The following is a 12,985-nucleotide window of genomic DNA, read 5'->3' on the forward strand; positions in this document are numbered from 1 at the left end:
CCAAATGTTTGTTTCAGATATGTTTTTGTGAAGCAGGAACGTTAGAAAGGTCTTCCTTTCCTGCTTACAAATATTAAGTCTTAATTTTACATAATTGAAAATGCCCATCTCCATCCTTCTGTCTTACAAATCTTTGAATTCTGCTACCTTCCTGCAAGTTGGTAAACGTACAGAATTTATGAATGTGTGCAGACTAAGGGCTCCCTTTTCCTAAAGCAGGCGTTTTGACGTTCACGTACTTCATCCTGCAGTGCTTCATACTGATGTTCCTAGTCTCTAGATTGGAAGAATCTCCTCAATGGTACTCTGAAGTTAAAGTCATTTTGTAGTCAATATCAGTGGTACTGAAATTTTCTAGCCAAATCTTTCAACTTCTTTTCAACATGGTTTTCTCCTCTTTCACATGAAATTCAAGCTGCTTTGTATTCTGACAATATGCATTGCTGTCATTTCATACATGCTCATTCCTCACTCTGTTGCTTTTCTTTGCTCTCAGCTTCACAACTGTTTTCATCCAAGCTTGTATGCCTTAAGCAGCTTTCCATATGCCCAGTGCTTTTCTCTTAGTTCCTCCTTTAGTTTGCTCTTTTTACAGAGCTGTTAAAGGAGTTCGTAAAGGAATGCTTTTTTACTTTATGTAGGCAAAAAGTTCTTGGGGAAAAATTACGTGACCTATTTTCACATCTTTTACATTTTATTTGTTATTTATCTATTGCCATAAAATAATGAGGACTTTGCAATATCTGATTTTTGAGCCCAAATGAGTGGCTTTCCCATGTGTTTAAAACTGTATTAATTTTGCACTTTTACTATTGTAGGAGGTCGGTGAGCCATTCAAGGAGGAGAAGGCTATTGCTAAATACCTACGTTTCAACTGTCCAACAAAATCCACCAACATGATGGGCCACCGAGTTGATTATTTTATTGGTAGGGTTACTCAACCAGAAAATAAAACTTTCTTCTTCTGACATTGTACTTGGGGGGTGGCTGTTTTGTTTTTATTATTAGTGCTTTACCTAATAAGTACTGATCTTACAGTTTGGTTTTGAAAACTTACCTAGGCATTAGATAGCCATAAAATTAATCTTACCAGCCTGAAGTAAACACAATAAACTTTTCGCTCTGTGATGTAAAGGTATATAGTTGTCAAGAGTGCTGTATTTCAGAATAGTGTCTAGTCTTACTTGAAAGATTGAGAGGATGTGGAACATCACTAGAACTGACTGACTGGTTGGTGTGGTTCAAGGAATGTAGACTAAATATTAAAATAAATGTCATTAATTTTAATGCATTTTTAATTCCATTTTTCCCCTCTAGCCTCAAAAGCTGTGGATTGCCTCCTGGATTCTAAATGGGCAAAGGCAAAGAAAGGAGAAGAGGCTTTATTTACAACCCGAGAGTCTGTGGTTGATTACTGCAACAGGTATGACCTAGCCTAATTCATCAATTTTATTAATGAGTATAGTTGTCAAGATGTCTTAGTTATTTAGGAACGAATTTCACTTAGGCTTCGTGCATTCTAAAACGTTTGTGGTTGTATGTAAAAATAATGAATATATTTTTATTACTGTGTTTGAGGGTGGAAACAATGTAGTTTCATCATATTTGTTCTCAAAACTCTCTCATGCTTTCATTATGCTGCTTCGGGCAGCAAGATGAACAAAACAATTTTCCTAAATTTTACAGTTATTTTAAGTTAGTAGGGTCAGAGCTCTCAAATCTCTACTTCCCGTGGACCTAGTCTGCCATCATGGCAGAAGCTGGACTTTGACGTTCAGTTTATGCTTCTCAAATGGTATGTCCCTGCTGCTTAGTGTACTCTTAAGTGCTTTTTTAGATGAATGGCATATTCTGACTATACCTCATTTGGGACAGACACATAGGGTTAAGAGGACTGTCTACACTTGGGAGAGCTCTGCGAAAGCTACTTAGAAATGAAGAATGTGGCTAATATTTAGTCTTTTTTTTTTCTGGCCTCTTTTAGATAGCGATCCAGGAAGGCGAGATTCTTCCCCCCCAGTTCCAGGGCTGAGGCAGGGCTGATTCTGTGTTTGAACTTTAATCCTTTTGCTGATTTCTTCAAGAAAGTTTAGAAAAAAGCATTATTCTAATGGAAGCAGAAAAATAAGTTTTCCCTTCCAGAGTCTTTCGACTGCGGTAGGAGTCTGTGTGTTTGTTCTTCAGTTACTAAAGCATCAGATGAGTCAACAGTTGGTTAAGTCCTTCAGCTCCAGCAGTGTAAAGAATGCCTGTGTAGTGTGCAAAGAAAATCAGTTCAACTCTCTGTTCTCTGGCAGTGATTTTTATCACCAGTATCATTTCGTGGCCTGATGATCCATTTGGCACCATACCACGTCTGCAGTTTGGTTTCTCTTGCTCGCTTCTATATTGCTAATAATGCTAAGGCCACCTTTGGTCACTGAAGCTGTTTTCAGAGTTTTAAATATTAGCACTGTCTACTTCCTTTGCCTTTTGGAAGGGATGGAGGATTATCTTAATACAAAAATAATCCCTTCAGTATAAGAGGCTGCTTAGGCTCTTACTCATATTAAAAACAAGTACCTTAACTCTCGGTGTGGCTATTGCTCATTTTACCTGCCCTATCAAACAAAAAACAAATATCAGATCCTGCTCCTTCATCCTGTGTCAACTGCATCGATCAATTGCATATTTAAAACAAGTTACTAACTGAATTCTTAACGCTGTTCCAGTACCTAAGGTCTCCCGGTACACTTGTATATTGATCTAAGTTCAGTAAGTTTTCTTTTGAGGGGTTTTGTTCACAAATAAGCTACATCAGTAATGCTTTGTTCAGCAGATCTATAGAGGGTTAACAATTCGGGAATCAGCAAGCAATCTGGACTTCATTAGTTATGTCAAGGTCTGTCTCACTTCAGGACCTGGCTGTTGGCCACACTGATGCCGTGGCTCCATGCTCTGAGCAGTAGGTCTTGCACAGTCCCGTCTTTTTATAGTCCGGCAGAGGTAGCTCCTGCAAGTGAAAGAGCTGTCCTGCAGCCCAGACCTGTCCTGTGGGCTGCTTAGTACCTGAGTCCCCTAAACTTCCAGCTGTGAAGAAAAGTAGTTTCTCCCAAACAAGTGATTTTCTGTTGCTAGAAAGAGGATCCATGTCAACAATTGTCTGAAGGAAGTTTTTCAATATACTTGAAACAACTCTGCTTGATAGTCAGCATGCACATAAGTTTAATTGGTAGAATGACTTCTCTCTCTTTAGTGAGTTTTCCTAATTTAACAAGCAGTCCAGCAAAAGGATTTGGTCTGCAGCAAGAGATGAAGGAAATCAAGGACCAATCAAATCAATTTGATGCATACGATCAGGATTTTCAGTGTGAATGTGTGCTTGGATTTCACATCCCACTGCTTCCTCTCAGTCTGAAGAGCAGTATTCTGTACTGCTCTTCCTATTCTGAATTTGGCTATGATCCTTTCAAGGACATTACTTGTTGGTGACAACCTTAAGACTACCAAATACTACTTCCTGGTGCCCCGCTGGCTGTATATATACTTGCTATAAGGTATGTTTGTAGCTGACATGAATGGAATGCTTGCATATGTACCACAGTTTCAACAGGGTGATTTTCTTCATCGTGCACCACTTACCAAGGAACTTGATATGCCATATGTCCACTTTCTTATTTTTGCTATGAAATACATTGACATGAACTTGAAAATAAATATTGGATGGAGTTGCATTAATGGGAAAGATAATTAAATTGACCTGGTGGCTTTCTCCGTCCTACATCTTGTGTATTCATTTATATCTATGCAAAATGCTGCCATGGAAAAGTATGGGTTTTACCCAGTTTTGAACAGATGAACAATAAAAGCAAAGCAAGAGGTGAGACACAGGATAATTAGGTCTGGGGTATTTATTTGCAAATAGAGCAGATGTCTCTGTCTTTCAGTCATGCTATTCATGATTATATTAGATAGATAATCTAGAATGTTATCTAATAACATAATTGAGTGTAAACGTTGTTATCGCAGCCACGCTTAAATGTATCATTTAACGTTTTTCATTTTAAGACTCCTGAAAAAACAGTTCTTTCATCGAGCATTAAAAGTGATGAAAATGAAACCTGACAAGGATATGAAGAAAGAAAAGGAAAAAGGAAAGGCCGAGAGTGGGAAAGAAGAGGAGAAAAAGAGCAAGAAGGAAAGTGGCAAAGATGAAAAAAATAAGAAGGAGAAAGAAAAGGAAAAGAAAAAGGATGGTGAAAAAGAGGAGTGTAAGAAGGTAAGTACTATCTGTAAGAGAAGAGACAAACCTGTAACTGATTGTTAAGATTACATTGGCTTAAAAATATGGTTGATTGGTCTAAAATGTAACATACCTTTTTTGCCTGTTTTCATCTCTAAAATATGCTGCTTCTCTCCTTGTTTTTTTTAAACGTTGGAGTTCTGATTTTGATCTAGATCAAAAAAGAGGCTTCAGTTGGGCCTTTGTGTACCTCATCATCTTCTAATGTGGACTGAGTTAATCAAAAACTACTTCTCTTCAGCTGCAGCGGGCAATGATGCTTTGTACAAGTGTAGGTTAGCATAGAGTGACACGTATGCATGGGACCTAACATCTCAAAACAGTGTAGCTGCACATGTAAAACAAGCAATTTTGCAATGTTTGGTAAGAAGAATGTTTGGAATGTAATATTTGATACATGGTGCTTGTAAATAGCTCTGTAATAGTGGACCATTTTTTTGTATGACAGCTCCATTACTAATCTGCATAATGTCTAGTTTTCACAGACTTCTGATTTACTTTCTTTAAAGTTCAAACTATTATTACTGTACAAGTTTTCATGTGCTTTTTCACATTTTTATTCCTGATTTCTTTTATTAGCAGAACAGAATTCCTAAATTAAAATGTTAGGAATCTGCAGGAGAAACTTGATGAAGGGATGTGTTTTTTCTTCTATATACAGTGGTATGAATCCAGTGAGAGTTAGTAGGATAGTGCTCAAAAGTTATTCCCGTTCAGACACTCCTAAGTCAAATAATGGCACATTTAGTGACAGGTATGGTCTGTGCAAAGGTCTAGATCTCAGAAGAAAGCTACATGGCTAATAAAAGAATTATAAACAAAACAATCTTGCTGGCAGCCTAAACATAGAAGCCAGGGTAAGATTACCTAACTCTTGAGGTACTTTAAAATGCTGATTATGAAAGTTATGAACTCCTCCAATTCCCTGTCATCTGGAGAGTTACATTATTAAATGTAATGTTGATTTTTAAACTAATTGTTATTTATTGAACTGATATTTTAGTGGATTATATAAGCCAGTGGGTAGTAACTTGAACAACAACACAGGACAAAAATTAGGAAGTTAATTTCAAGCAAAGAAATAAGCAAAGAGAAGGAAACAGGAGACAGGGAAGAGGAAGCACAAGATCCAAAAAGAGATTGAGGAGGATAGAGAATAAACAGGCAGAAACTGATTCTGAAAGGATGCCCATGTGGTAAATATGGCACCAAGGTAACAAATAATTCTAATAGAGTTAGTGATTATGAAGTGTTGTACCCTGTTCTTGATCTTTGTGCAGGCTTTCTGTTAATATCAGTGGAGCTTTGCTATGCATTTGAAGACATAATGTAATACTGAAGTCATAGTCTAGTCCTTAGACACTAACTAAAAATAAAAATTTCTCTTTCCTTACAATTTTCCTTTATTTTTGAGGTACCCAGTTGGCAATAAATGAGAACAGGAGGAAATAAAGCATCTTTAGAAAAAAAAAAGCGTGAACATGATCTTAAGTTTGTGAAAAGTTATCAGACTCAACATAAAAATACTAGAAATTAAAGCCCTCAACTTTTTTTTTTGTTTCTTTAATATATGTAATATGTGTTTGTCTTCAGGATGAGACCCCAGGAACACCCAAGAAAAAGGAAACTAAGAGGAAATTTAAACTTGAGCCACACGAAGACCAAGTTTTCTTGGATGGAAATGAGGTAGGATTTATGGGTACTTTCTAACTTTTAGTGTCAATGTACTATTGTCAGATAATAGATTAATTTACTGGATTTCTGCAAACTCTTTCTTGACATGTTGAAAGAAAAATGAATGGCAATGTGATGGCCGATTGTGAAACATCGGATTTGTAGATATTTGCAAGGAGGTTAGGGGGAGATAAATGTAGGACAGTAACTTAAAAAAATCTAAGAGGAGACTTAATTACCAGTAATTTACGTGTTAGCAGCCATGAGGTGAAATGTTTGTCCTCAGGGTGTGATGGGATGTTGGAGCAGGCTGCCCAGAGTGCTTCTGCAGCCTCCGTGCTCAGAGGCTTTCAAGACCAGACTGGGTGAAGCCCCGAGTAACCTGGGCTGGCCTCAGAGCTGACCCTGCTTTGAACAGGAGGGTGGACTAGAGACCACCTGAGGTCCCTTTCAACCCAAATTATCCTATGGCCGTTGTCATGCTGAAATATTTCTAAACAAAAGACAGGCCTTTTAGAACATGATGTTCAATCACAGGAAGGGAAATAAAAAATACCTGCCATCCAGAGGCTGCCTGACTTTGTGATCTGAGCAGAGAGGTGACACTTGGGCATTCCTGAGTCCTCATCCTGGCTTTACCACTGAAACTGTGGTCTTAAATACTTCTCTGTACTTTGCTTTCCTGGAAGACAAAGAATTTAATTCTTTAACAGTTCTGTAATGTACAGAGTCATATTTGTGCTTTTAAGATTTGGGGTAAGTGTTAAGTTTTTACTTCAGCAAAATTATACTGTGCTGTGTTGATGCTGTGTGTCACCGTCCTGGAATCTCCCCTAAGATTCTTGTATATCTTTGGTTATAAAACATACATGGCAGTGAACGCTGTCAATAAATCACTTGTGTGGAAAATGTACTTCCTTTTTGTATCTGTATTTTACTCTTCTCAGTCAGTTCTTTCACAACCTGCCTTGCTCTGTTGCATCCCTCCTCATACAGAATCACACCTACCTCTGACCCTCCCTATTGTCTTTTACATGGAGTAACCAGAGTGTCATGCAGCGTTCAAAACGAGGGTGCAGTACTGTACTTGCAGTGTAACAGTACTTGCTTTTTGTCTTAACAGCATTTACTTTTTTGTTTATTAATGAGCTGACAGTTTTTTAAGAACTGCAACTCCTAACATCTTTCTTAAGTAGTGGCTAATTTAGAGCCAATCCTTGTGTATTTACACTAGAGCTGTTTTTTCCTTTTCTTTGTTATTTTGCACTTACAAACACTGAACATTACACACTATCTTATTGCCCAGTCACCAGTCACAATCTTCAGTTTGGTTGGGCTCACAGAACAGTTGACTGGCAGCAGAGTTATGCCTGCATATAGTCAACTTTCATACCCTGTGAGAAGTAGCATATTAAATACTTGTTGCATCACACCGAAAAACTGTATTGCTGCCTCTAAGGTGTCCTCCTGCTAGTTCATATTAGCTCATCTGCTATGAGGGTTGCTGGTTTCTAGTAATCAGCGGCTTCTTTTCACAGTTAACAATAGTTAAGATTCAAACTGTTTAGTTTGGTAAGAAAAAAAGTATTCTGATTTTACTAGTTCAGAAAATTCTGTGCTTTACCAAGAAGCTTTTTGTCATAAGGCTGAGCAAATCTGATGCAAATGCATCCACAGTTCTCGCGCAAACATTTGGTAGAGTGTTGCAACTGTAGATAACAGCGCGCTGTGGAACAGAGGTTACGATTCTACTTATCTGAGGCCACCAAATGGGACTTAAGCCAAACTGAGCATTTCAGCTGGTTGCTTTGTTCCGTATGTTCAGGCTGTTTTTTTCTCTTAAGGGAATCTCTTTAAAGCCAGAAGTATTTTTTTTGTTTCCACTTGGTGGACCTGAGAAATTTTTTCCCAACAAAAGTTTTTTGGCTTCATGCTGAACAACATTAATGAATAAAGAAAGATAAAACCAAATGTTGATTTCTGAATCTTTCATTTCCCCATCAGTTTTACTCTCTGATTGTTTTCCCCAGGATTTTATATCGCCTGTAAGTTACTCTGGGTACAACTTCTTTCATGCAGTAATTCTTTGAGAGATCCAGTCTGAGATTTCCACTGTTGTTCTTACACAGTATGGAAACTCCTTCCCTTCCTTCGTCCCCTCCCAGCTGGAAGCCTCCAGCACAGCACTTCCCTGCCCAGCTCTGCACTGCGTCCTGCCTGAGCGGCACGCTGTCCTTAGCCCCCCTGCCGTGAGGCTCAGATTATGATCAGCACATGGCTAAGGTAGTCAGTGTGGGCACGCAGGCGTGCAGCCCCTTGGCTGGCTGTCTCCTTTTGCACCTCTTTCACTGGCAGAAACCTGTTTCAAGTCCTGTTCAAAGTAGAGCCCTGCCTATGATACACGACCTCCTGCCCTGCTCCTCTACCCTGATACGGTACTGACCGCAGGGCCCTTTGTTCAGCACCAAGTGTTACAGCATGGCAGTAAGCATTTGGATGAGGGAATAAATGAAACCGTTTCTCAGAGAGCTTGTTTTCCAAGTGTAAACCAGATTATTTCTGTTGTAGGTGTATGTGTGGATCTATGACCCTGTTCACTTTAAAACTTTTGCCATGGGACTTGTACTTGGTAAGTAAGAGTAGATATTAGCGAGCACATTGTAAACGTAGGCATAGTATCAACAGGCCTTTTTTCTGGACAAAGCTTTTGCTCTTCAGTTTCAGCATGATTTGACACCAATCATATTATATGACTTTTGATCTCAGGACACAGGGGCTACATGTTTCAAACAAACAAAACCAAACCTGAAACATGCTTCAGCAAATGGCTGAACTTGCACAAGTTTGCAAGCAGTTTATTTCCATTGCTTTAAGCTAACGAGCAAGTTGTCCAATAGGCAAATGTGGTGGATTATATAAAAATGTGAAAGATGTTAAAGGAATTTTTTTAAACTATGAATGATACCTTTCTGACCCTAGAACTTGTATTTGTGTAGGATAAGCCAAATCAGTTCATTTTTCTTTTTGTAATCTAAATCAGTATCGATGTTAACTGACGTGAGCTAAGAGATCGTTGTACTGCTGGTCTCACACCCTTGACCTGTACCTTCCAGCTTCCTTGCCCTGAGAGAACCACCTTTCCTCAGAATCCGTGTCATCCCTTGGGGCCATATTCAGGCCTTTGACCAGTCCTTGGGGCCACCATGATCTCCACCCAGCTCCCTGCGCCTGTGTCCTGCTGCACTGGTTATAGGCAGCTCCCTACTCACCTGTTTGCTCGTGCCCTCTCCTCAGAGGTGCTCTCTTTGTTCTGTTGACTAAGCACAGCAACTTAGAGTTGCTGAATGTGGTCCTTGGTGTGTCTCTACCCCGTGTGAGAACAGGAGCAGTGGGACGAGACAAGGTTTCAGTCAAGGCCTAAAATACTATCAGTAACTCATACTATGCTAAGCCAGTACCTTGAATAAGTGGTAAGCCTGGAACCTTTGTACACATACCGGGAAAAACTAATCATGCTTCTCACGCTTTTCATCTTTCTATTTAGTGATTGCCGTTATAGCTGCAACTCTGTTTCCGCTCTGGCCAGCAGAAATGCGTGTTGGTGTTTATTACCTCAGTGTAGGCGCAGGCTGTTTTGTTGCCAGTATTCTTCTTCTTGCTGTTGGTAAGTGTCCGTCTTCATCACTTTATCAGCAAGTGAAGTCTAAAAGGGCAGAGACAGAGCCTACTTCTTCAACGTGGTGTGAGAGGTGCGACTGTCTCGCTTCCCGGGCCGTTGTTGTTAGCAGTAGCCGGACTGATTCCCTGTGTGTGTTTCCCTCCTGGCCACTGGGTGTCAGAGTTGTGCCACAGAAAGCAAGCAAGCTCGAGTTTGTGTCACCTGGTCGTGTTTCCTGTATAGTGGAGATTTGTTTACGGCCTCCATTTAAAAAAAAAAAAGGGGGGGGGGGGGGGGGGCTGCAACAACAAACCCGAGAACTGTATATAAGAATAGATTCAGTAGTGAGAATGGTGTAACCAGGATTTTAAAGCTTTCTTTGGCTTGTATTTCTTTAGCAGGGGGGATGAAGAGCTAAATCATAGATAAGACATAAGGTTAATGGGGTGGGGGAGGCATGGTGAGAACAAACTACTCCACAGTGCTATTGCAGGAGAGATCTTCCCTCAAGGTCACCCCTGTCCCTGGCTTTGGGTGGGCGTTAGTAGTGGGTATCTCTTACACCATAGTTGTAAGAAAAAAAAACCCAAATTTCCCTTTTTTATACAGCTCGCTGCATCCTTTTCCTTATCATCTGGCTTATCACTGGAGGACGGCATCACTTCTGGTTCCTGCCAAATCTTACGGCAGACGTGGGATTCATTGACTCCTTCAGGCCCCTGTACACACATGAATACAAAGGACCAAAAGCAGACTTAAAGAAAGAGGAAAAATCAGAATCCAAAAAGCAGCAAAAATACGACAGTGAGGAGAAATCAGATAGTGAGAAGAAGGAAGAAGACGATGGGAAAACAGAAGCAACGAGGAACTTGGGAACAGACGGCTCAGGAGGAGAGCGACATTCAGACACTGACAGTGACAGGCGTGAAGACGACAGGTCCCAGCACAGTAGTGGAAATGGAAACGACTTTGAAATGATCACAAAAGAGGAACTGGAACAGCAAACAGATGAAGGGGATTGTGAAGAAGAAGAGGAGGAAGATAGCGAAAGTAGGCCTTCACATGAAAAATCATAACTCACTGTGGTTTTGGGACTAAGTATGTGCAAATGGTTGGATTTTCTTTGTTGGCTGATCACCAAAACGTAGACCATACAGTAGCATCTTCGTTTGCTGAAATACACGTTACCAAACAGTTTTATATCTAGTTCCTTCATTTTTTTTAACCATTAACTTGATTACTTGGTACTATGTTAATCATTAATATCCATTTACAGAAGTTTTATCAATCTGACAAATTTTCTATTGATTGATAGATTGCCCAGATCGTCCTCAAACATACTGAAAAACATAGTTTTCTGGTACTTGCATAACTGGTCAATTAGTTTAGCTTCTCAAACTTGCTTTTGTAAAACAGGTAAAAGTTGAATGACCAAATCTCAGATTATTCCTAGTTATACTCATTTGATAGCTAGTTAGGTAAAGCCCTTCTTAGCCCACAGCTTTCTTGATATTTTTCTTGATTTTATTTTCAAAAGATTGTGAAAACTTTCCTAAGAAAACTAGTTTTAGCAGAAGTATTTTGCTGAAAATATAAAAAGCTGGTAGTGCTGAATTTGGCTGCAGCGTTCTCTGTTTCTCCAGACTGTGTGCCAGCAACTGAGGAAATCCAAACTGGTTTTGTACATCTGGTTCAGAGAAAGATGTCATCTCCAGCAGGTGAAGGAAGCAGCACGGTTTGGAAATCATGGCTTTTTTCTTTCTCCTGCTCCATCAGAATTTAAAAAAAAAAAAAAAAAGTATTCTGTACATAATTCACAAATAAAGCAAACCATTTACTTTAACTGCTACTTATTATTTAGAGATTTGATCCAGCATTCAGTTTGTATTATTAAAGCCATTTTGTGGTGTATCTATCAGAGAAACGCAAGTCAAGAGGACCTCACAGAATATTTGTGTATGGTTGGTAGCTGTTCCACAAGAGCTTTAGTTTTGTGCCAACATTCCATGTATTTGAGTAAATTGATCTTTATTAAATGAAAGCAAACAACATAGCTGTATGTATGCCTTAATGTTAAAACTTTCTCTATTCTGGAACTGGAATACTTTTTAAACTGAAGAGGCAGGAGAGTATTTGTCTGTTCAGAAATAATAGGTAACTCAAAGCCAATATGAAGTGACGGTAAATAATGTGTTTATAAATATCTTGGAGTAGTCTGTGCAGTTTCTCTTACGCATCCCTTTCTACTGAACGTCTGGAGGATGTACTGTATGTTTCGGTTAACTAAGCACTGAAGAAAATGAGGTGTGGCATCATTCCTCTAGATCACTTTAGCAGTAACTAGAGATTTGATCGTCTCCCGAACCCACTCAGAGAAGGTAAGGGTAAGCTTGATGTTTTAATAATGGACTTAGAGAACTTTTTTTCCTATCTAAATTGCTTCCCCTTCCTTCCAGCATTGGCATTTTGGATGAAGATACTAATTTTTCAGATTGTGCAAATATATACATCATAATGGGTGCGTTGATAATTCATGGATATGGTGTATTTGCTTCTTAAATCTCCTGAATGTTTACTCCATAAGGAAACAGATACATTGGATCAGTTTTTTTATTAAGATAGCAAAAAATTAGAGGACCCGTTACCGAAACGGATTCACTCCTGGACACTTGCGTGTTACCACCGATTAAAATGGCTAACGAAGTCCTGTCACTGTCTTCAGTACCTTACTCAGATACACACTGTGTGATGATGAAGCGTCTCGACCAACAGCTGCCTTTTCACTCATTTCAGCAGCTGGTTTAAGACACTCTGCTCACACAGAGGCTAGTCTCCTTTGTGCTTGCATTTCACATCTTCATGTCTAGTGTTGAGGACAGAGCTGCCTGCATTCTGTGCAAGAATCTTCAGCTCGCTGGCTCTGTAATTCATGGTACCTCTGACCTGAAGAGCTAGTATGACAGCTAGTTCTTTCTGTTTACCACCCAAGTGCAGAGTTCTAAAAATCTTTTCTGTACTGAAGACATCCTTGCAGTTCATCCGGTTAGATTCCTGCCCATTCCAACAGGAGCTAAAGCAAGCGTGGCTGACCTTTCGCGTACGTATCTTCCAGAAGCCATTTACAAATTGGAGAGCACTGCTACGCATCGGATGCAGCAGAACACATCCACTGGCAGCGTGTCCAGCAGTGGTTCACAGCAGGCAGCCAAGCTGCTGCCAGTTTTTGAAGAAATGAATGCAGAGGATTTAAATTGTTTCAAGTATGTTTCCTCCTAAAAGTGAAATAACATCTTAAGGGCCTTGCTGAGAAAATAAAGTTGAAATGGTCAAATAATAAATACTTTAGCAATGTTGCCATCTGTTTCCTGTTA

General features: G+C 39.4%; 1 protein-coding gene across 1 annotated transcript; it reads left to right on the forward strand.

Moving 5' to 3' along the window:
- The first annotated feature begins 818 nt into the window (after positions 1–818).
- Positions 819–11,817, forward strand: SEC62 (SEC62 homolog, preprotein translocation factor). The gene is made up of 7 exons (XM_019472412.1): positions 819–927; positions 1,318–1,423; positions 4,048–4,258; positions 5,876–5,968; positions 8,525–8,585; positions 9,501–9,620; positions 10,224–11,817. Exons 1-7 carry the CDS (start codon positions 897–899, stop codon positions 10,688–10,690), a joined length of 1,089 nt encoding a protein of 362 aa, XP_019327957.1. The 5' UTR covers positions 819–896; the 3' UTR covers positions 10,691–11,817.
- Positions 11,818–12,985: the final 1,168 nt, after the last annotated feature.

Source organism: Aptenodytes forsteri, unplaced genomic scaffold (genome assembly GCF_000699145.1).
Source record: "Aptenodytes forsteri isolate BGI_AS27 unplaced genomic scaffold, ASM69914v1 Scaffold179, whole genome shotgun sequence".
Lineage (NCBI taxonomy): Eukaryota > Metazoa > Chordata > Aves > Sphenisciformes > Spheniscidae > Aptenodytes > Aptenodytes forsteri.